We start from the raw sequence: 22237 nt of genomic DNA on the forward strand, positions 1-22237 counted from the left end.
AGCACTGACGAAGTGCACTTTGTTGCGAAAGCACTTATGAACGTCGCGCATGTCGCGTGACATGACATCGCGACGCGAATGCAATCTCCGGCTTGCGACAAGAATTTTCACGTTGAACGATCATTTCGTAAAAATTGCGTCATTTCATACAGTCAACTTAACGGTCAATGAATTCTATGCGGTGACACATCCTCTTGAAAATTGATATATGTTAAAAACATTAAAAAAACTTATGCAATATTGTACATTATGTGTAATATTTTAAACTTTTAATTATTTATTTAACATATTAGTGATGAAAAGATAAATTAGATTTCCATTTAAGTTGAATTAAAATTAAAATTAGTTTAAAGAAATATTAGTGAAAAGAAATATTAGTGAAATGACAAAAGACAAAATTTACAATATATTATATTTTATATGTATTTGCTCTTAATTAAATTATAAATTAAAATTTTTTAAAATTATTCTCCACATTTTTATTATAAGAAATAAAAATTGTAAATTTTACTAAATAACTTTATCAATTAATTTATTATATTTTTATAAATACAGAAATTAGTTATTAATTTGTTAATATCTAAATACTTTAAGTATAAATAATAAAAACAAAAAGAGATTAATCTTTTGCAAAAAATTCAGTAATTTTCTTTGTTATTAGCTGTCTATACATTTTTGTTCTTTGATCATTTATTTATACAGATAAAATTATTTTCTAAGCGATGACTTTTGCTGGGAAAAATAATCTTCAATTTTCTTTAAATATTTGGAGATAAACAATGCGTATTATAAATAAAGAGGAAACATACATTTATGATAAGAAACTTGAAAGCGAAAGAATTAAAAGTGATTGGAATCAACTCCTTGACACGTTGGCTAAACCAACTGTTATCCTAACGTGGTTTCCTAAAGTGTATTTATGCGATTATGCAAATCCGCGACACGCATGATGAGGTCGGGTCTACGCTGATGTGCATGTTCTCGGTTATTGATTAAATTATGATCTGGATCGTTCAGCATGCGAATTGCAGGGTTCGCAACCGGGATTAGGAGGCGTTAATTAAATCGAACGTAGCTCAGATTCGCGTGGACGCGCGCGTCCGGCCACGGTGTAGAGTGTACGACGGCATCTGTTAGACGCGATGCACGATGCGCTCTGTATAAGGCGTCGCTCTCGATATTAATGATGGCAACGCATGGCTGATAATGAACACATGCGCGACCTGTCCCGCCCACGTGCGAAAGCGGCAACGGATTATCCGGATGGCTCCGCGCCGTAACGCTGCTCTCTCGCGCGGATTTGCATGGCGAAACCGACCGTCCGTCTGTCCGATGAAAATTCATTAACTCGTGTTGAAAAAGCAAATTAAAATAGACTGCACTTATAGGTAGATAACTATCGCTCAAAAAAGTATTTGCCCATCCCAATTTTTCTTTACTTTCTTATAATACAAATTCCGTTATAATTCTATTGCATTCCTCTGTATGTATGTGTGTGTGTGTGTATTTGTGTGTATGTATATATATATATATATATATAAGACATGTGTGTGTGTATACACACACACACACACACACACACACACACACACACACACACACACGTCTTTCTTAATTAAATGGAGGAGAATGAATTTCTATTTTTTTTCCTGCTCTTCTAGATGTGTATGTGTGTGTGTATGTGTGTGTGTGTTAGACTTAATAATTTAATTCTATACACATACACACACACACACACACACACACACACATCTAGAAGAGCAGGAAAAAAATAGAAATTCATTCTCCTCCATTTAATTAAGAAAGACAGAATGAGCAAATAATACTTTTTGCACGGTAATGTATTGAATCACATATTTTTTTTATTAAATACTGAAAATACTTTTAGTTTAAAGAATTTATGGAAATTATATTAGAAAAGCTGATATTATACAGAAGACAACACAACACTATAGAAAAATATGTTTTTTTGAAACCATCAAAAACAATCATGGAATATCAACCAAATAAAACTATCCACTGACGTCTGCTATTAATCTACGAATTATGCGCGGAGTCATACCTTTTCTTCTTAGCATCTGCTGATCCGCAGCGTAAGAGTCGATCATTGCGGGTGATATCACTTGCCATAAGGCATTCAAGTTCATTAAGTATCATTCAAGAACGATCCTATTATGCGTGTGCCCTCGGTACGTATGCGCAATTTCTTTTTCACGGTGTGCAATTCGACCGATTCATGCTTTATGTTGGGATTACATTCATAACATTTTGTTATTTACGCTCGATATTTTACGAATTTTGATTCTCGGAAAGTCGGAATAAAGCACGGTGGAAGAAATCAACGTTAAATGGACATATATTACTATAATGAAAATATACAGCACTAATCAAAAAGGATAAAAAATTTATAAGACAGCAAGCTCAAATATCTGTACTTAATCTATATAATTCGTAATTTTTTTAATGATGAGGCATGACTCGTCATTTTGATGTTGCACTATTGTTTGAAAAAAAATAATAATAAGCAATGTTTGAAAAGTATATATATATATATATATATATATATATATATTTTGTTTTAAATATTTTCATTTATACTAGAGAAATTAAAGAAAGAGTTATATTTATTTTACGGTTATCGTCAGTTAATAATTCTATGTTACTTACTGTAGGAATACTTTTATCTGTGTTATATATTGTTTTATATTATATTGATAATTCTAATAATTTCTCTACGAATAATATAATAATGATACTGGTTATAGATACGTAAGAAATAAATTTTAAGCAAAACTTAATTTTTAGTAAAAATGTTTACCAAGCTTTCAAAGTAATGAAGATTGATCTATAATTATTGTTCTTAGCAGCAGCAAATATGTTAATTAATATATTACAATTTAAGTAAATATAAATAAAGCAATGTAATACCCATTTAATAGTACTTTTTTTCTTCTAATATTTGTTTTATACAAAAATGAAATTTTCTGTTATATTCTACCAAATCATATCCATGAAAGAATTATCATCGGAGCAATTGTGTAACTATCGGTACATTATTCAGTGAGTACTGAAATACCGAACGCTGATTAAATAATTGCCATTGCAAAAAATTAAAGTTATTATATAAAATCAGTATCAAATGTTTAATATCAAATTAAATAAATATTACATAAATAGATACAATCAACGCATTTTGATAAAATATTGGGAAATTATATTTTCATAAAAAGGTAAAATCAATAATAAAAATAAACATTTAAAAAATAAAATTATGAATAATGAACATGTAAACATTTTAAATTTATTATTGTCATTCATTCATTGTAATTCACCAGCATTGTCTGAGATGACAATTAATCCTGATTTTGATCAAAAAAATTTTTATTATAAAAGAATTAAAATAAAATAAAGTCTCTATTTTAATTCTTTAAGACTTTAAGATTATGTAATTAAAATTATATGGTGCACGCTATGTCAATTGGTCAGCGCTATTGTCATTCTATATTTAAATTACGTTTTACATTTAAAGGCGCCTCCAGACGATATAACAAATGTTTGTCACATAAGCAAATGTCATATACATACATGACATATGTAATTATCCATACTGAATGTAGATCAATATTTAGCGAAGTTGGCGTATACATTAGCCATGTCTAGAGGTGTTCTTAATGAATTGTGTGATAGAATGACATTTACTAAACATAGGAACTCTAATTGAACAGCGCTGACAGCTCTCTGAACTATTATCTTTAACTAATGTTAACAACATACAATCGCATCAAACAACAAACTTCGTGGAGAACAAGTTCGCTCTTGTAACATGAAAATCGAAATGTCCATGTTAGAATTTAATGACTAAAATTTAAAGAATCAAAAATAAATTAGAAATGGCAAAAACAAATTAATCTGGGCTAATGAAAGTCAACGCAGAAGGAGGATAAAATTTTATTGCGCATCTCCTTCCGCGTTGACTCTCGTTAGCTCAGATTAATTTATTTTTATCATTTTAAAGAGAGAGAGTCCTTGGTTAACACATCATTAGAGATAGCATGTGTACATTATTAAGCATTTAAAAAATGGATATTAAAGATATCAAAGATAAAGATACTCGACCTTCTAGAAGGAATTATTATTCAGATATTATATTAGGTAATATTTCATTAATATTCTGCCAATTATATCATACTTAATTGAGATCAAAGCATGCTTGATCATAAAGCATACTAATTATATTAAATAATTCACACAGGTACAAAATCAGTTGACCTACCTTCTGCTTCAAGAAGAACCAACCTTGCATCACAAATTCTCACGGAACAGTACTGTCCGATTGTAGAAGGTCTTAAAGTACAAAAAACGCAAATTTTTCTTGGCGCTGCTAAGCGATGGATAACTTTCCCTGAAGACAAATCTATCGTACGCAAGTACATAATCATGTAAAAGCAATTGCTTGATTTAATTTGAAGATTTGTTACGTTATCAATAATATCTCTTATATTGTTAAATTAGTACGATATAAAGGGATGTATTAATTTTAAATTGACTATATATTTTATAGGAAGAAATGTATACATAAAGTTGGAAATATTTTCTAATTTATACTGTGAAAGATCTATAGTTATATTTCTATTTCTAACATTTCCTTCTATTTTATATCTATCTTTGTATCTAATTTAATAAATGTATTAGGTGTTGGAATTAATTCGTAGCGTTTTACAAGTGATGGGAAGTACTTTCATTAATGTATTTTTTAATGCTCATGTGAAATAAATAACATTCTTTCATTAAAAAACGCTACGAATTAATTCCAACACCTAATATATAAATTCATAGATTGCAAGATTTTGTTTTCAATAAAACGTATACCTGTAAATATTTAAAAATTTTCAAAATTTTTGTTTCTTTATGAATGAAGGTATTTCCGGCGGAAACCTTTTTACCAAAAGTACAAATGGCATATACTGATGATTCAAAGATTCCACTGCGTAATATCGAAAGGGAAAGAAGACGAAAAATATATCAAAATCTTAAGATAGAAGATGTTTTAAAAGACGAGAATATCAAGTCATGTGACATGTTACCTTTTGAGAAAATTTGGCCATTACTTTCCGACAAAGAGAAGTATGATTTATATTCTAAGACAAGTTACTTACCATTGGAATTGTTTGATGATGAAGAATATGATTGTAGGTGAGAAATTCGTTATTCTACAATAACTTAATTGCTCGTCATATATTGCTATTTTTAAAGTATTTAAATATTACTTGTCAGTTATCTCATTTCTAATTTCTAGAGAAAGATTTCTAGAGAAATTTCAATATTGTCATTTTGTTTTTGATCAAAAATGACATTCTTTTCTTATTTATGTGATCTTTTTTCTTATCTTATCTCTTATATAATTATTTTTTATCTTATTCTCTTATTATCTATATAATTATTTAATTGTACTGCAAAATAATCCATAAAAGGCTCTTCTAAGTAAAAAATAATAACTTAAATAGTAAAAAAAAACATCTTTTTGCATATAATTAACATTATACAATAACAATATACGATAACATTATACGCCGATATGAAACACATTATAGTAAAGAATAGCACAAGAGAAGCTTGTAATATAAATATAATTTCATGTATTTGATATTTATCTATGATAATAAATTTATAGTAGTTTTATACTAGAGAATAAAATTTAATATATTATAACAAATATTAAGGTAACTGACGACTCGAGTAGCATGTCAAGTGGAGCTTTTGCTTTACAGAAGCACCATCAAAACCTTGTATAGCAGAGATAATTTATGCTTATTAAAATTTACATTAAAATGTAAAAGTAAAAGATTTAAATTTATGTGTTTAAAATTTATATATATATAAATTCGAACTTATTGAAAATATTTGTTTACACAATTTTGTTTAAAAATTATTTTTTAAAGATTTAAGTTTTAAGATATCTTTTTCTATAAGCGATATATATTTTACAATTAATTTATATATTTCTTAAAAAATATTTTTTGCTATATATAATATAATATATTAATATATATAATGTTTTCGTAATTGTAACATATAATTTTCTTTTATTTTGCAACAGAACGACAGAAGAATGGATAAATTTGGGTATCATTAATGGTATTCGTTATCCGTTACCAGCCAGAGTGTTTGTCGAAAAGATTATAGATAAGAAATGGATTAATCACTATAATACACTCAATAATTCGTTCGATTGGTTTCATGCCGCCGTTATGGATTACAATAACGAACAGAAATTGTGGACTGTCCTCACTCTAGACGGTTTTAAGCGAAAATTCCTTCTGCCTAGAATATATATTCAATTTTTTGCAGAAGATCCTAAAAAATTTGCCAAGAGAGTGGCTGCTGCTATTAAACAAAAACAAATTGCGAAGACTAGTATCAGGTTAATTTATTAGGTTAAAATATTTCGTACTTTAATATTGTTGTATTATATCTTATTTATAATAATAATTTAAAAAGACACAAATATGAGGTACGTTGTATAACTAAAAAGAAATTTCAATAAAACTGGTGTTAGTTTCTTATATTTCAACATTTCATAAAAGTATTGGTTTAATATGGTAACGCTACATATTGTTATATAACTTTTAAAATATCTATTTCACGTAACGAAAGTAGAATATGAATTTACCAACATTCAAAGTTTACTTTTTCTTAAAAGCAATCTGAGAAAAAATTTAGAACATCATGCACAAACACAGATAATAAATTCCGGATTTTTTAATGATTTTAACAAAAAGAATTTGTGTGATTTAAATGTTTTTTACAATAATTATATAATAAGTAGGTATTACTTTTATTTGGACTGCATGCTAATAGAAGATATGCCAACACTGGATGAAAAACAACAGGAAGTTATAGTTTTGTTAACCACGCGAAAAAGTTTTGCGAAATCTGAATCCAAACATCTTTCCAACGTAGGTACATTTCCTATTTATCTTCTTCAGTTACTGATTAATTACTTTTTTAATATTTAGTTGATGGCTGAAGCTGTTTTGGAATATCGTCGCGTCATGTGTGATCTTATGTGGAGATCCCTTATATGGGAACAGCCGGAAATGTTTAATTTCATTTCGTGGAATGAAATTAATGACATTTATGAACTTAAAATACCAGAAATGGGAAAGTTTTGCACTGAAATGGAAGACTTTACGGTATTTACAAAGAATTACATATAATATTTGCGTTTGATCCTTTATGAGAAAATACTACTGGATTCGCAATATAATGGTTGGAAATAATTGAAAAGCCATCATCGAATATTGTATACTATTTGTTTCAATAGTTTTTTCACTAATCCGTTAATATTTTTTCACAAGAGACAGGCATTTTATTCAAAAAATATGATTACGATTTATTGCAGAAAACAAAAAATTTTTTCTGCTGGACAGTTTTGTACGTTTTGCCGGAAATATACGAAGCTATGAGTTGTGTAACCGTCGAATGCAGTAACATATTGAATATGAATCTCTTTGTCTCGAATTATGGAAAGTCTATGTACTTGTTAGAGTTCGAGTCGCAGCAGCAGCAAGAGACTGGTACAGTGATAAAGTATCTGAAAGAAACATGGTTGGAAAGGATTATACAGTCGGTTAGACGATGTTTCAGAGATATCGAACAAGAATGGTTCGATCTTGAGCAAAAGAACCATGATGAATCCAATATAATAAAATTGAAACGATTTGTGTCTCTTATTACATATCGAATGCAGGTATATCTTAAAGTATTTAATTGCATACGTTTTGATTTAATATATTTTACTTTTAATATGTGTAATAAAATATGTGCTTGAATTGCATGTTTATTTAAAATTAATAGGAATATTAATATAAAAATAGCATTATAGAAATATTAAATATTAATCTAATTACACCACACAATCAGTTATAATCAATTAAATAAAAATACAGATTTTTAAAATAGAGATTTTCAGAAATTATTTATATAAACAGATAAAGAAAAAAATATTTATTATAAAAATTTATTAGAAAATAAAAAAGCCAATTCTTGTATTAAAAATTATAAACAGGATTACAATTAAGTAAACATAAATTTAAATAAATATTGATATACAATACTATTTATTTATTTTAGTTGACAAATTATGTTGAATATGATGTATATTTATGATTTATCTGCAATTTATTGAATATAATCTCTTATAATCCATAAAGATTCATTTTCTACATACAATTTGACATTAATCATATTATTTTATCTGTTGCTGCAGGATGCGCTTCGGGATCTTGTGAAGAAATCGATGGCCTTATACTTAGAAATATTGGAAACTCCAGCTCTTTGTACATTAAATGTGGATGAAAATTTTGTGTGGGGTGATGATCTGATAAACACACACTTTAAATCTCCAGTGAATCCTATCTTTATTATTGATATTGCTATGAATGACAAAACTGCTTATTATTTAACGGATCTTGAATCATTTGTGGTATGGATAAACATACGGTTATTTTCTTACGTTTATTTAAACTATCTAATCAAATCACTTATTTATAGATTCTTTATTTAATTAAAGATTTAATCAATTATTTTTATCAAAGAATGTTCAAAATGTAATGTACACACATTCAAATTATATTTAATGTTAATTTTATATTAATCCATTAGATTAATTGATTTTACTATAAATTATGCGTCTAATTGTAAGCATTAAAATATTTAATAAATTAATTTATTTCAGGAAATTATTATAGCTATATTAGACAATTCTTTGAGGCAGTGCCAAAAAATTGGAAAAGTTGATCCTTTCTTATTACCTTTCCTGACATTTACCGAAGATCTGTATCTCAGCTCGGTCGACTTACTAGAGGAACAGGTTTGTGAAGTTCGAGAACGCCTGAGGACTGTTTATCAGAAGTCTACAATATCTCTAAAGGCATACGTGAAGGAATATCAGCAATATTTAGAATTTTACAAACTGGATGTCGAAAAATATGTGGAGTGAGCTCAGATCGCTTCAGGCGATATCAGATAACTATACTTAATTGGATTTCTGAATTAGAAGGCAACGCGATTAATTAACAAAGCCGAAAAATATCAATTATCTTTTTCATCACTTTTTTCAGGAATTTCAAAAAAGCAGACCACACTATTGCGGAGATCAGAGATGAAGTATCCTTCCACTTTAAGATGAAATCGATCCTCGAGCTCACACTTCCAAAAGATATTGTCATAGGACCTTTCTACGTGAATGTCCGTCCTCTCAGGAACTTTCTTATACAGAAACGACAGAACTGTTACACACAGTTACTTATTATGTTTACCGAGAGCTTAAGAACAAAGATCAATGTCGTTCTATCTGATTACGTGCAGATTAGAACGAGGCTAAAGATGGCATCACGCAATATTGAACATTTGTTCGAAGAACAGGATTGGATAGAAACTGTACCAGTGAGAGTGAAAAAACTGGACGAAATTGTACAAAAATTGAAATTTCAATACGATATTCTTGATTACTTCTGGTGGAATCTATCCGATAAAGACTTTGAAATCAAATGGCAAGCTATCGGTTTTCCGCGACAAGTGCAGCTATGTGTAAGATTTGCTTTGTATAAAGACATACCAATATACAGGATGTCTCAACTATTACTATCTTAAATATCTTTATCTTATCTATCAAATTTATAGAAGAAAATTTGTGCAACCAAAATTGTACGATATAAAGAAGGCTATCGTATAATAAAAATTGTTATCCAGATTTGCTTCAAAGATTTCAAGATAAACTTTGTTTTTTTTTAATGAAATTATGATTTTTTTTTTAATATAATGTGATTTTTCTAATTATTTTGCATGTAAAAGTGTTAAGAGATACCTACAAATAATTTACAAAATATTTTATACTTTATTCTGACACATATTAACATAAAGAATTAAATATTTTGTAAGTTATTAATTTTTTGTTATTAATTTTTTAATAATAGTACTTTAATACTTTTATGAACAGAATAATGAAATGAATATACAAGAATTTTTTAGATTTTTAGTCCAATAATAAAGATCTATTGTGGACTCAATAACCCAGATTATAAATTATGATTGAAAATTTCATATTGCCTAAGGAATGTTAATAATAAGAAAAGATATTTGAAACTGATAAATTGAAATTCTAATAAATGTTCATACTACATTTTATAATAAATGTTTAATAAATGTAAATAATTAACTTATTTTACAGTTATTTAGTAATTTAAAAAGCCATTGTATTATATATATTTCTTAAAGAAGAGATAGCAATATATTACTTTAATTAAATTATTATATTTATATCATTTTTAATATTTTATGTGTCAATTTTTTTCACACATTATGAATAATATAGATAGAAGAAGCAAAGAATCGCTTTGTCAGTGAATATGAAAAATTTCATAAAGTACAAGTACAAGAAGAAATTCTTTTATCAGAGAGGATTGACACACTCATGGGAACCATTGTAAATGTGATACTACAAACAGATATTAAGAAAATACATGACATAGCTGCAGATGTAAAAAGGATTTCGAAAATAATGAAAGAATGTCAAGAATTTGGTTTATTGTTGAATGAACGGCAAAAATTATTTGGCATGGATGTTGTGCCGTATGAACAATTAAATACATTAATAAAGGAATTCGAACCTTACCAAATCTTATGGATTACTGGATCTGGTAACTAATATTATATAAAAATATATAAAATGTTTAATTTTAAATTAGCAATTTTATTAATTTAATATGTCAAATTAAAACTTTTATATACTTAAACGCAGATTGGTTAAACTGGCAGGAAATATGGATGGAAAATCCTCTGGTAAGTTTCGATGCGAATCAAATCGAAAATATGACTGCCGATATGTACAAAGCAATATCGCGTTGCGTAAAAGAATTTCAAGAAAATTCAAGTAGGTTGATATATTGCTGAAAATTTGTTGAATTTTAAATGCATGAATTTTATATCATAAAAATCGCAAAAAACTTGAATATGACATAGAGAAAAGAAATTATTAATGTTTTTTTCATGGATTATAGAGATGATGGCTATAGCAGTCACTATAATGGATCAAATCGAAGCATTTAAACCATACATCAGCGTGATACAAGCTTTGCGATATCCAGGAATGAAAAATCGGCACTTTGAAGAACTTAATAAAAAAATTGGCATACAAATGGAACTCATGCCAACTTTATCTTTTAAGAATTTACTTGGTCTTAATATAATGAAACACAAGGAAACTGTGAAGACTATCGCAGACACAGCAGCAAAAGAATTTTTAATAGAAAGTACACTGGATAAAATGATAACCGATTGGAAAACAATTACAATGGATGTTCTTCCTTATAAAGGTACGCAAAACATTTTATATAAACATTTAAATTTATTTCAAACAACTTCATGCATTAAATATTACGTTTTACGTTTATTATATCTTTTATAAATTAGAAATATGATCTTAAAGCAATATAAATTATAAAAAAATATATTTTAGAAATTAAAAATTTAACATCAATATTTTTGTCATTTGGTATTTTAATAAAGATGGAATTAATTAAATTAAAAAATAAATATTAAAATGTTTTATATTAGAATATTTTCTTTACATATATAGTGTTAAAATTAACATGTATATAAACATAATTTGATACATTAGACTCTTTGTAATATAAATAATATATTAATTTTTGTTTGTATCATATCATATATAATAGTACTTAATCTTTTTGTATAGATAAATATATTATGAAGATTTCCGATGAGATTATTACTTTATTGGACGATGATTTACTTAAAATTAAACATCTTAGTTTTAATCCTTTTAAAGCTGTTTTCGAGAATCAAATTGATGAGTGGGAAGCTAAATTGAGATTAGTTCAGGAAGTGATCGTTCTATGGGTGGAAGTGCAAAAGTAACACTCACCTCTCGATTTCTGTTTGTTATTACATTAGGATATATTCCCATTGATTTTGTATACACAGGCAATGGATGTATTTAGAACTAATATTTGCATCTGAAGATATTAATCGACAGTTGCCTGTAGAATCGCATAAATTTAATACGGTGGAACACAACTTGGAGCGAATTATGAGAAACGCTCGTGATTGCCCATATGTATGTAATACAAATTTTATTTTAATATTTATATTTATTTTAATATTTTACGCGCATTTACCATTTTATAAACGTATTAGAGTTTCAATAATTTTAAATAAAATATCATTTATCTTATATCCAAAAAATACATGATGAACCAGTATAATATTCAATTAGTTTTTTTAATCTATTTTATTGTTAACTTTAATTTAATATGCAAAGCGCACGCACGTGTAATTAAAGTTCTTTTAAATTTTCTAATTTATTTATCAATGTAAATATATTCTTGAAATATAACATTGTTTTTTTTAAACATGAATTATATAAATAATTTCCACATATTGTTTATTTTATTCTCCATTATTTATTTTTCTAAAATGATATTATATTTTAAAAACATACTTGCATTGGCTAAATTTAGCTACTTTTTTACGATATTTATCGTTCAAAATGTTTTATTATAAAACTTTAATATTAAAGAAAAAAAGAGAGAAAGAGAGAGAAAAAAAGAAAAAGAAAGAAAACAGATATTTTATAATAGATGTAAATAATAAATATATAATATAATATATATAAATATAGATAATAAATATTTAAATAAAAATTTTCTTAAAAACTTTATTATACATAATGCAGGTAATTGAAACATGTGCGGATAAAATCTTATTATCAACTTTGAAAGAATGTCTCTTGATCCTAGAAATTATTAAGAAAGATTTGTCTGATTATTTGGAGACTAAACGAATGATTTTTCCACGCTTCTTCTTCCTAAGCAACGATGAACTTCTGAAAATAATCGCTGAGTGCAAGCACATTCAAGCGATCCAACAATATTTAAAGAAGTGTTTTGAAAACATGGAGGAATTGAGATTTGAGACTTCAGATCTTAGGATAACGAGGATGTATTCTGCCGAATACGAAGAGGTTGTGCTACGACCAACGATTTATCCTGAAGGAAATGTGGAGGATTGGTTAGGACAAGTTGAAAATGCAATGCGCAATACCCTGCGAGAGATCATCGGCGAGGCCCTCGAAATAATAGAAACGACACCGCGAAAGGAATGGGTGTACATGTGGCCGGGTCAAGTAGTTCTTTGCGGAGGTCAAATACATTGGACTGCCCACGTGGAGGAAAGTATCACAAACAACACTCTGCCCGATTATTATAATTACATGTTGCTACACGTATGTATTATACGTTACATCGTTATGTTATAAGATAAACAGTGCTTGTGTGTTTACAGTGAATCGCTAATATTTTCATCCAAATTGAATAAGTGTTTGTTATATTTTGCTTTTATTTAAAAATCTCGAGAAACATTAAAACGTGTTGTATTTTAAAATCGATTGTATTAAAAAGCATATCTTTTTCTTGTTTTTTCTTTCTTGCTTATATTTCTTTATACTTGCATTATTTTATTTAAAAGTCATTAAATAAATGCATCTCTCAACAACCTCTCTAGTATAGTGACATTCTCTTATGCAATAAAAAATTCAACAGTTACTCAAAGCAAAGGGTCAACTCGATTCTTTGAAGCTTTATACTGTTCATAATATTAATGAGCATAATTTTAATGAGCGTTAAATCGAAAACTTCTTTTCTTGAGAAAATAAAGAGATAGCTGCGTACATATGTTCATATATTGTTCATTAAAGACATTAAATTATTTTTCTTATTTTCTAATAAGTAATGAATAATTGGCCCAACAGTATACGCTTGAATAATATTTTATAGCTAGAAGAATTGCAAAAGTTAATACGTGGTCCGCAAACTGAAGTACAAAGATTAATACTGGAAGCCGTAATGACAATTGAAATTCACGCCAAGGATGTTTTATATAAATTGATTCAAGAGAGATTAATCGATATCAACGAATTTGAGTGGATCTCTCAATTACGATATTATTGGGTTAATAACAAGGATTTGAAGATTCGCGCGATAAATGCTGAATTTCCATACGAGTAGGTTTATATGATAAATGTTACCAAAACTATCAAGGAAAGAGATACAACTGTTAATAAATTTTAAAATTAATTTTGACAAAAAAAAGTTAAATGTAATTAAAGATTTCAATAGAATGATAATTTTTAAGAGAAATAATTTATAAGTTTAAATATATTAACTTTCTTACTGAATTTTATAGAAATATTATAATAATGTATAATGTATTGAATTATTGCACTAAAACAAGTATGTAGCTAACAAAATAACAAAGTTTGTAAATAGATTAAAACTTACGCGCTTGTCCGAAATTATTTACCTCTTCTGTACTAGACAAGGAAATCTGCTCTTTAACGACTGCTCGTTGTCTCTACGAATCTGACACTCTAATTACATTCCTAAACTCGATTTAAGATACAGATACTACTTCAGAGTACCTCTTTAGTGCTTTATTTTGGATATGGAAGGAATATTACTACAAGATCTTATATTAATAAAGCTCTCATATTAATTTCCTAGAATATAACATTTAAATAAGAAGTTCTTTCTTGAAGCCATATTACCAACTTTAAATATCCATATAAAATATGTATTCTCCATACAAATATGTATTTTCCATATAAAATATGTATTCTTAAATATTTTTCTTTTAGTTTAACAGTATTTTTCTTTTTATAGCGTTTATCATATAAGAAAATGAGAACATTACTGAAGTTAAAATCTTCCTCGAGGAGTCCGGTAAACACAGAGTTTGAATTTTTAAATTCTAACATAACATGATTATATAAAATAGCGACTATATTACAAAAAATGTAATTTTTTCAGAATTTCAGTTTAACAGATTTTTTACTAATTATTCGATAATTATTTCCATAACTTTCCAAAACATTTACATAACTGAGGCAAAGTTATTCTTTACCTTTTTTTTCTTCTAAAAAAATATATTAAATTATCTTGTGAGTGGAGTTATGAACTGTCAAAGTTACGTGGTGCGAATTTGTACCTATGTATTATACGTAAAAGTAGCAAAACATGTGCGCTAACGAAATGTTAATTTATAATTTAATTTGAAGTTGATTTTCTAATTAATTAATGTCTTTATATCACTTACCTTGTTTGTTGACTCTTTATAATTTGGTTTCAATGGGAATGTATTATTAATAAATTCTACATTATTGAAGTTATTATATTTTTTATGTTTTTTTGTAGATACGAATATTTAGGTAATAATGGAAGATTGGTGATTACACCATTGACCGATCGTTGCTACCTCACTCTTATCAGTGCATTACATTTGAAATTCGGTGGTGCATTAACTGGCCCGGCAGGCACCGGTAAAACGGAAACTACAAAGGATCTCGCAAAAGTATTCGCAATTCAATGCGTAGTTTTCAATTGTTCTGATCAACTGAATTTTCAATCTATGGGCAAATTTTTTAAAGGACTTGCCAGGTAATTTATAAGTATTATCATACATACATACTTATAACATATCATTAGCACTTTGTAACGTGAAAATTACGTTAACGTCATAAATCAATTAATTTTAATAGTTAGCACTTAATTAAATCTAACATTTTATAATGTTACACAGCACCGGTGCGTGGGTGTGTTTCGATGAATTCAATCGAATCAATGTCGAAGTTTTATCCGTTGTAGCGCAACAAATCATGACCATTCAAAAAGCACAGCAAACACGAACAAACAAGTAAATGAAATATATATAAAATAGCTTAACACAATTTAGGAATTATATAATAGAACGGATTTAACAATAACTTCTTTCAGAAGAGTATTAAATTGTCATATAATTTTAGAGAATTTCCTAAGTAGCATGTACTAGTTTATTATGTATATTATATGTTTTTTAACGTATTTAATATTTTATAATCATTTAGGAATGTGCTACTTAAGTTGTCATTAGAATTTAAATTTAAATGTTATTTAATTATAAATCATTTGATATGAAAGATAAATAATTATGTATAATAAATAATTATGTATTTAAAATTCTTCTTATAAAGGAAAATTCTTAAACTTATTAAAATTTATATTTTTCTTGTCTTTGTTCTGTCATATTCTATTATATGAGTGTATACATATATGTATATATATATATATATATATATATATATATATATATATATGTAGACATCAAAACATATTGTTTAATTTAGCAAGTTGTCATATGTACGAAATTTAATTAATTTTCTATAAATTACAAATCGATAAATAATTTATAATATTGTATATAGAACGTTTAATAAGCCAAAAGATAACTAAATTTGTATTATAATGTATTTATAATTCAAATCTTATTATTCCACTTCGATCCTATCATCAATACAATTAATTAAATATTTTCTTTCAGATATCACAATTTACAATTTACAATGATATTTATTTATTTATATTATATTACTTTTATATATTAGATAATTCAGTTGTAACATGCAAAATATTTATATGTTTCGCAGATTATGTCTATTTCTTCATATCTAGATCCATTGTTAGGCTCCTTCATATCTAGATCCATTATTAGAATATTTCGTGAATGCAATGTTAACGAAACGTTGGCATTTTAATAAATCTGGATATGGAGAGATAACCCGCGAAACGCATATATACTCTGCTTAACGAGATATTTACCACCTTTCGCTTATAGGAAGCGGCATAACAGGCAAACAGGGAATGTCGAAATTATTTCAACCGCTCAATTTTCTAAGCTCGGACTCGAGTATGCCGTATTACGTATATGATACAGGATATTATACATCCCCGATTTCGCTGCTATAATGCTGTCTCTTATACGCGAAAGATGGTAAATCTTTTATTAAATAGAAAGTATAATAAAATTGTACAGAAATGTGAAATAGCTTGAAAAATAATACGCATAATATTTCTATTTAATAAAAGTAATAATAATTAATATGTTAAGTAATATTAATAACGGAATTAATTTTATAGATAATAATTATTAATTTTAAAAAATATTAATAATTTGTAAAAATATTGTTAAACACACACACATGCGCGCGTTTATACATATATTTATATATTCCACTACTATAATTTCTTTAATTAAACAAATATATAAAATAAAGCTCGAAAAATTCTATCAGAAAAATATATAAAAGAAAGTCTATCAGAGCCGACATCAACTATTCGGATGCACAGAATCTCTTTATTCTTGTGTGAATGTATCAAAAATGAAATAATAAACGTTTTAATTCTTTCTTTAATTAATTCCACATATAAAAGAACAATGTTTAAAAAAAAGCGTATTTTGCTCATTAATGGAAACGTAGAGAAGATAATGAATCTTATAGATTTGAATTTGCTGAACACAATGGTATTAAGTATTGTTTTTTTTTAAATATCGTTTTTTATGTGAACGCGCAGATTTCTCTTCGAAGAAGTTGAACTTACATTGAAGCAATCTTGCGCTGTATTCATTACTATGAATCCTGGTTATGCGGGTCGAACGGAGTTACCTGACAACTTGAAAGTACTTTTCCGTCCGGTTGCTATGATGATGCCAAATTATGCTCTCATCGTTGAAATATCTCTATTCTCGTATGGCTTCGTGGATGCCGCAAATCTTGCCAGAAAAATCACGACGATTTTTAAGCTGAGCGCAGAACAACTAAGCTCACAAGTATTCTTATTTTTATTCGCCATTTTCTTTTCTGCTTTTTTTGGAAAAGAATAATATAATATACGTTTTAATTATAAAAGTATTACTATATATAATAGAATTGTGCAAAACATATATAAAAAGGTACATTATAACTATCTCATTATGATGATAGATTGTCATAAATAATTAATAACTTATTAAAAATTAAATGTTAAAATAATTAATTTATATTACTTTATAAAGAAAATTCCTCTGTCATTTAAGATCTTTTAGATATGTTACTTCCCAATTAGTTAAGCTTTAGAATTAATTAACGTTGCGATTTTAATTAATTGTATTTAAAATATAATATGTGATAGGAGCATTACGACTTTGGTATGTATGCAGTAAAGACTGTTATTGTGACTGCTGGTAATTTGAAAAGAGAGCAGAAAGATCTTGAAGAAGATCAAATTTGTCTACGCGCCTTGAAAAATTTTAATATGCCCAAATTTTTGAAAGACGATTTGAAATTATTTAACAGTAAGTTATATGCATATAAATGTACACTATTACATTTTTTTTGCCTTTTAGGTAATATTTTAAGTAAATTAATTTCGTTTGTACCATAATTTATGTACATATCTGTATAATATCTGTATAAAGAGGAATTAATAAGTTGACACCCATTATTTTTCTTCTTTTTTTTAGACATTGTATCAGATCTCTTCCCAGAGCTAATCGAGAAACCAATAGATTATGGAATCCTAGAGGCGGGCATCCGCAGATCTATTAGACAAATGGGTTTAGAAGACGTCGATGGTGAGTACTTTTCTATTTATAATATAGGTACATTTAATGTATTTTTTGTAATTTAAATATTACAATATTAAATCTCGATATAAAAGCAAAGTCAATTTTAAATATATTTTAATAATAAAGAAGCTAAATAATTAAAAAATTTAAAAAAACTTAGTTTTAAATAAATTCTATGAAATTTAAATATTTCTACTATAAGAAGAAGATAAATCTTAACTTTTTCAATGTATATTTACCTTCGGTTTAATTCATCATATAATTTATATTTATAAATTTTGATTGTGCCATTATGATGTTGTTTAAAGGCATAGATGAGATACGTTGAAAATATACTAATGAGCAAGAAAAAATATAAAATTTATACTTGTAATTAATATTATATTTCACAATAATAAATAGTAGAACTCATAACATATGCATAAACAAATTTTAAATTTATGAAAGTGTTTTAAAATATAAACGTGTTTTACTTCTCTTTTAATTAAACACAAATTATGTATATATGCAGAGTATGTATTTAAATGTATAAATTAGTTTAACTTTTTGTTGTCTTATTCAGCTTGCGCTTAAAAAAATTTGTAAATTATAATACTTGTTAAGCTACAATAGCTGTTCTCGGTTTTGCGGTTGAGGAATTATTTATCTCTTCTTTTTACATTTACAAAAAGTTAATTAAAATCGACATATTTCAATAAACACGCGATAAAAATATTTATTTTTATAGCTTTATTATACGCTTTTAAAATAAAAAAAATGTTAATATATGGACATTTATTATACATATATTAAAATTGATATACAAAATGTATTAAATATTTACATCAAAAATATTTTTTGTGTATGGGAGATGGCTTATAATATACAACAATTATATTATAATCATGCAATTAAACATAAACACAGAAACTAATTAGAGATACATATAAACCAAATATTGAATTACATCAAAAATCTCTCTCACTTCCATATTACGAAATTATACACATTAAATAAATATTTGTCAGTTATAACGTTACATGATTGATATTGGAGGGTTTATTTATACGAAAACTTTTTTATCCTTTTTTTCTCATGTATTTATTACGCAAATAAATATTGAGATTTTGTAGATAGATGTACAGATTTTTTATTATAGCTTGTAATATAAACGATACAAACAAAGAGAAATTGATTATATTAATTCAGTAATATAAATTATCTAAATATGAATAATTTAATTTAAATACTTTTGCACACAATAAGATCAATAGAAAAAAAATTTTATAACATTATCATATTTTTTCAATGACTGATTAAATTACATATTTATTGAATAATAAAGCAATAGCCACTACTATACATATAACTGTTTAATAAACTTTTATATTACAATAATGGAAAAAATATTTTTTATGTTAAATTCTTTTGTGCTAATAATTTAAAAAATATATATAGAGAAAAAGAAGAGAGCATAAATTTTTACAAAGTGAGAACCTTATTATTAATTTTTCATGATAATTATCCATTTTACATCCTCTTATCACGCAAGAAAGAACATATTTGGGGTAATACTTCGCAAAATTATGGAAATTATAAAAATAAATGCAATGTGCACAACGTGTCTTCGCACAAAAGCATCCAATTTGAAAGCGCATGCTAAATATGACAACGCGAATTCGATCGATACTGGCATTCACAGCTTTCGTAACTTGTCTGGCCATGCTTCGCAGAATCTATTGAAGCTGTAACTCTAATTACAGACTTTGTGAGAAAGGTAGTGCAACTGTACGAGACTACTTTGATGCGTAACGGATTAATCCTCGTGGGTTTAACCAGTTCGGGAAAGACTAAGGTAAGTGATAAGCAATTAATGAGATAAATATAATATATCTCTATTATTTCAATAGATATCGAGATGAAAATTTTTCCAATTTCTTGATTGAGCTTATTAGTATTCCAATTTAATACTTCTGTATTTCAAAAATGATTTCAAGCTATAATCAGACAACATAGAAATTTAAAATCAAATAATTTCACGATTTTTTAAAATCTTTCTCGGAAATTTATAAATAGCTCGAAGTTTTTTGAATTGTTTAAAAAAGATTTCTACACTTTAGAATAATTTAAGTACAAATTTTATTTTAATATTATAAATCTTAAAGTTTGCAAGTAGTATAATTCTTTACTACAAGTTATTTGCATTAAATATTTCAAATTACATTTTTGCTTTATTAATAATTATAATTTTTTGCTTGTTAATAATTATAATTTCGTCTTTTTAATCATTTATTTTAAAATATATTAATGTATGTAGTTACGTTATAAAAATTATGTTAAATATAGAAACATGATAATACTTATTTTTATTCAATACTCCAATCATAAAGAATTTGATTACACTACGCAAAATCTTGGAGAATATTATTAATGGTGATCGATGTACCCGGCCATGCTATAATATCCCTTTTAGATTAATATGTTTGCCGATATCATGTATTCCTGGCATATATGTATTATATATATTTCCTCTGGATACAAATATACTTAAAACATTGGGGACGTCTGAAGAAATATCTACGTACGTCCTTTAGCTGTAATAAAAAAATATGCAGCACTCATTACATATGAATAAACTATAAAAATTTCTTTTAAATTAAAAAATTCTGCAAATGAACCATACATATGGTGTCTCACAACTTATACTATATAGTATTTTAATAGCGTATTCTGAAAGTAAGGTAAAGTAAAAAATCCTAATATTTTCGAAAAATATCGAGGCCAATAATTAATTTTTTTAATTATTAGCAATCAAAGATAAGCAGTAACGTTACTTAGAATTCGCTCGATGAAGTCTGTAGTTACACGAGCATCGGTATATTATTTCTTTACAAGATGTGTAATGATGATGCTGCTTTATACGAATTCTCTGTACGTATTATTACCTTTGAAAATTATTATTTTTGACTATTATAATTTAAACTATTATAATTTAAAAACAATTCTGACAGTTTCATATTGGAATTTTTTATTTTACTTTCAGAATAAACTATTATTATATTATGTGATAGTTATGAGACATTCTGTAAAACACAAATAGCTTATCTTTGAAAAGAAAATGCGACGAGACAAATTCTAAATATTTGGAATAGGAAGCACAAATAACAATATTATTTTCTCCAAATCTTTTCGAAAAACAACATTAATTTATTTATACAATATATAAATAAACAATATATCATTTAAAGAATAATTTCCATAAATATATATATATATATATATTATATTATATAAAATATATATAATATATGTACATAAATGCTACATAGTCGGTATAAGACTCATTTAAATTTGTCATATTTGTTTTAATCAGGTATAGACAAACTACATGTAAATAAGTTCTGAAATACAAAAGTTATTCTCTAAAACTTTTTTTTAGAATAAATCTGACTTTGAAGAGTGAAATATCACTCTTAAAGATTGAAAATTGAGCCACTTTTTTACAAAACTGGCTCAATTTTTATTCTTTAGAGTGAGATTCCACTCCAAAGAATGTAGAAAGTAATTTTACAAGATTTCAAGAGGTCAGTATAATATCATAGATTGACATAGATCGATTAGATTAGACTTATCGTATAGAAATACGGAAATAATAATTATTAAATATTATATAACGTTCTTCAATTTTTTAATAAATTTAATTAAAACGATATACTTAAATAAATAATTATACCTATTGACATATAATAATAAAACGTAT

General features: G+C 26.5%; 1 protein-coding gene across 1 annotated transcript in view; it reads left to right on the top strand.

Moving 5' to 3' along the window:
• Positions 1-4667: 4667 nt before the first annotated feature.
• Positions 4668-22237, top strand: part of LOC105149706 (dynein axonemal heavy chain 1) — a 101867-nt gene continuing 84297 nt past the window's right edge. The window contains exons 1-21 of the mRNA XM_087410962.1: positions 4668-5193; positions 6098-6421; positions 6827-6956; positions 7017-7193; positions 7403-7750; positions 8270-8485; positions 8738-8997; positions 9123-9591; positions 10376-10700; positions 10802-10933; positions 11061-11375; positions 11759-11936; positions 12007-12139; positions 12758-13306; positions 13857-14083; positions 15273-15515; positions 15658-15771; positions 17466-17721; positions 18063-18225; positions 18394-18504; positions 20241-20332. Coding sequence (XP_087267088.1) covers positions 4913-5193; positions 6098-6421; positions 6827-6956; positions 7017-7193; positions 7403-7750; positions 8270-8485; positions 8738-8997; positions 9123-9591; positions 10376-10700; positions 10802-10933; positions 11061-11375; positions 11759-11936; positions 12007-12139; positions 12758-13306; positions 13857-14083; positions 15273-15515; positions 15658-15771; positions 17466-17721; positions 18063-18225; positions 18394-18504; positions 20241-20332 — 5043 coding nt within the window. The 5' untranslated portion in view covers positions 4668-4912. The remainder of the gene's footprint in view (positions 5194-6097; positions 6422-6826; positions 6957-7016; positions 7194-7402; positions 7751-8269; positions 8486-8737; positions 8998-9122; positions 9592-10375; positions 10701-10801; positions 10934-11060; positions 11376-11758; positions 11937-12006; positions 12140-12757; positions 13307-13856; positions 14084-15272; positions 15516-15657; positions 15772-17465; positions 17722-18062; positions 18226-18393; positions 18505-20240; positions 20333-22237) is intronic.

This window comes from Acromyrmex echinatior, chromosome 11 (genome assembly GCF_024713525.1).
Source record: "Acromyrmex echinatior isolate Ae372 chromosome 11, ASM2471352v2, whole genome shotgun sequence".
In the NCBI taxonomy this organism is placed as follows: Eukaryota; Metazoa; Arthropoda; class Insecta; order Hymenoptera; family Formicidae; genus Acromyrmex; species Acromyrmex echinatior.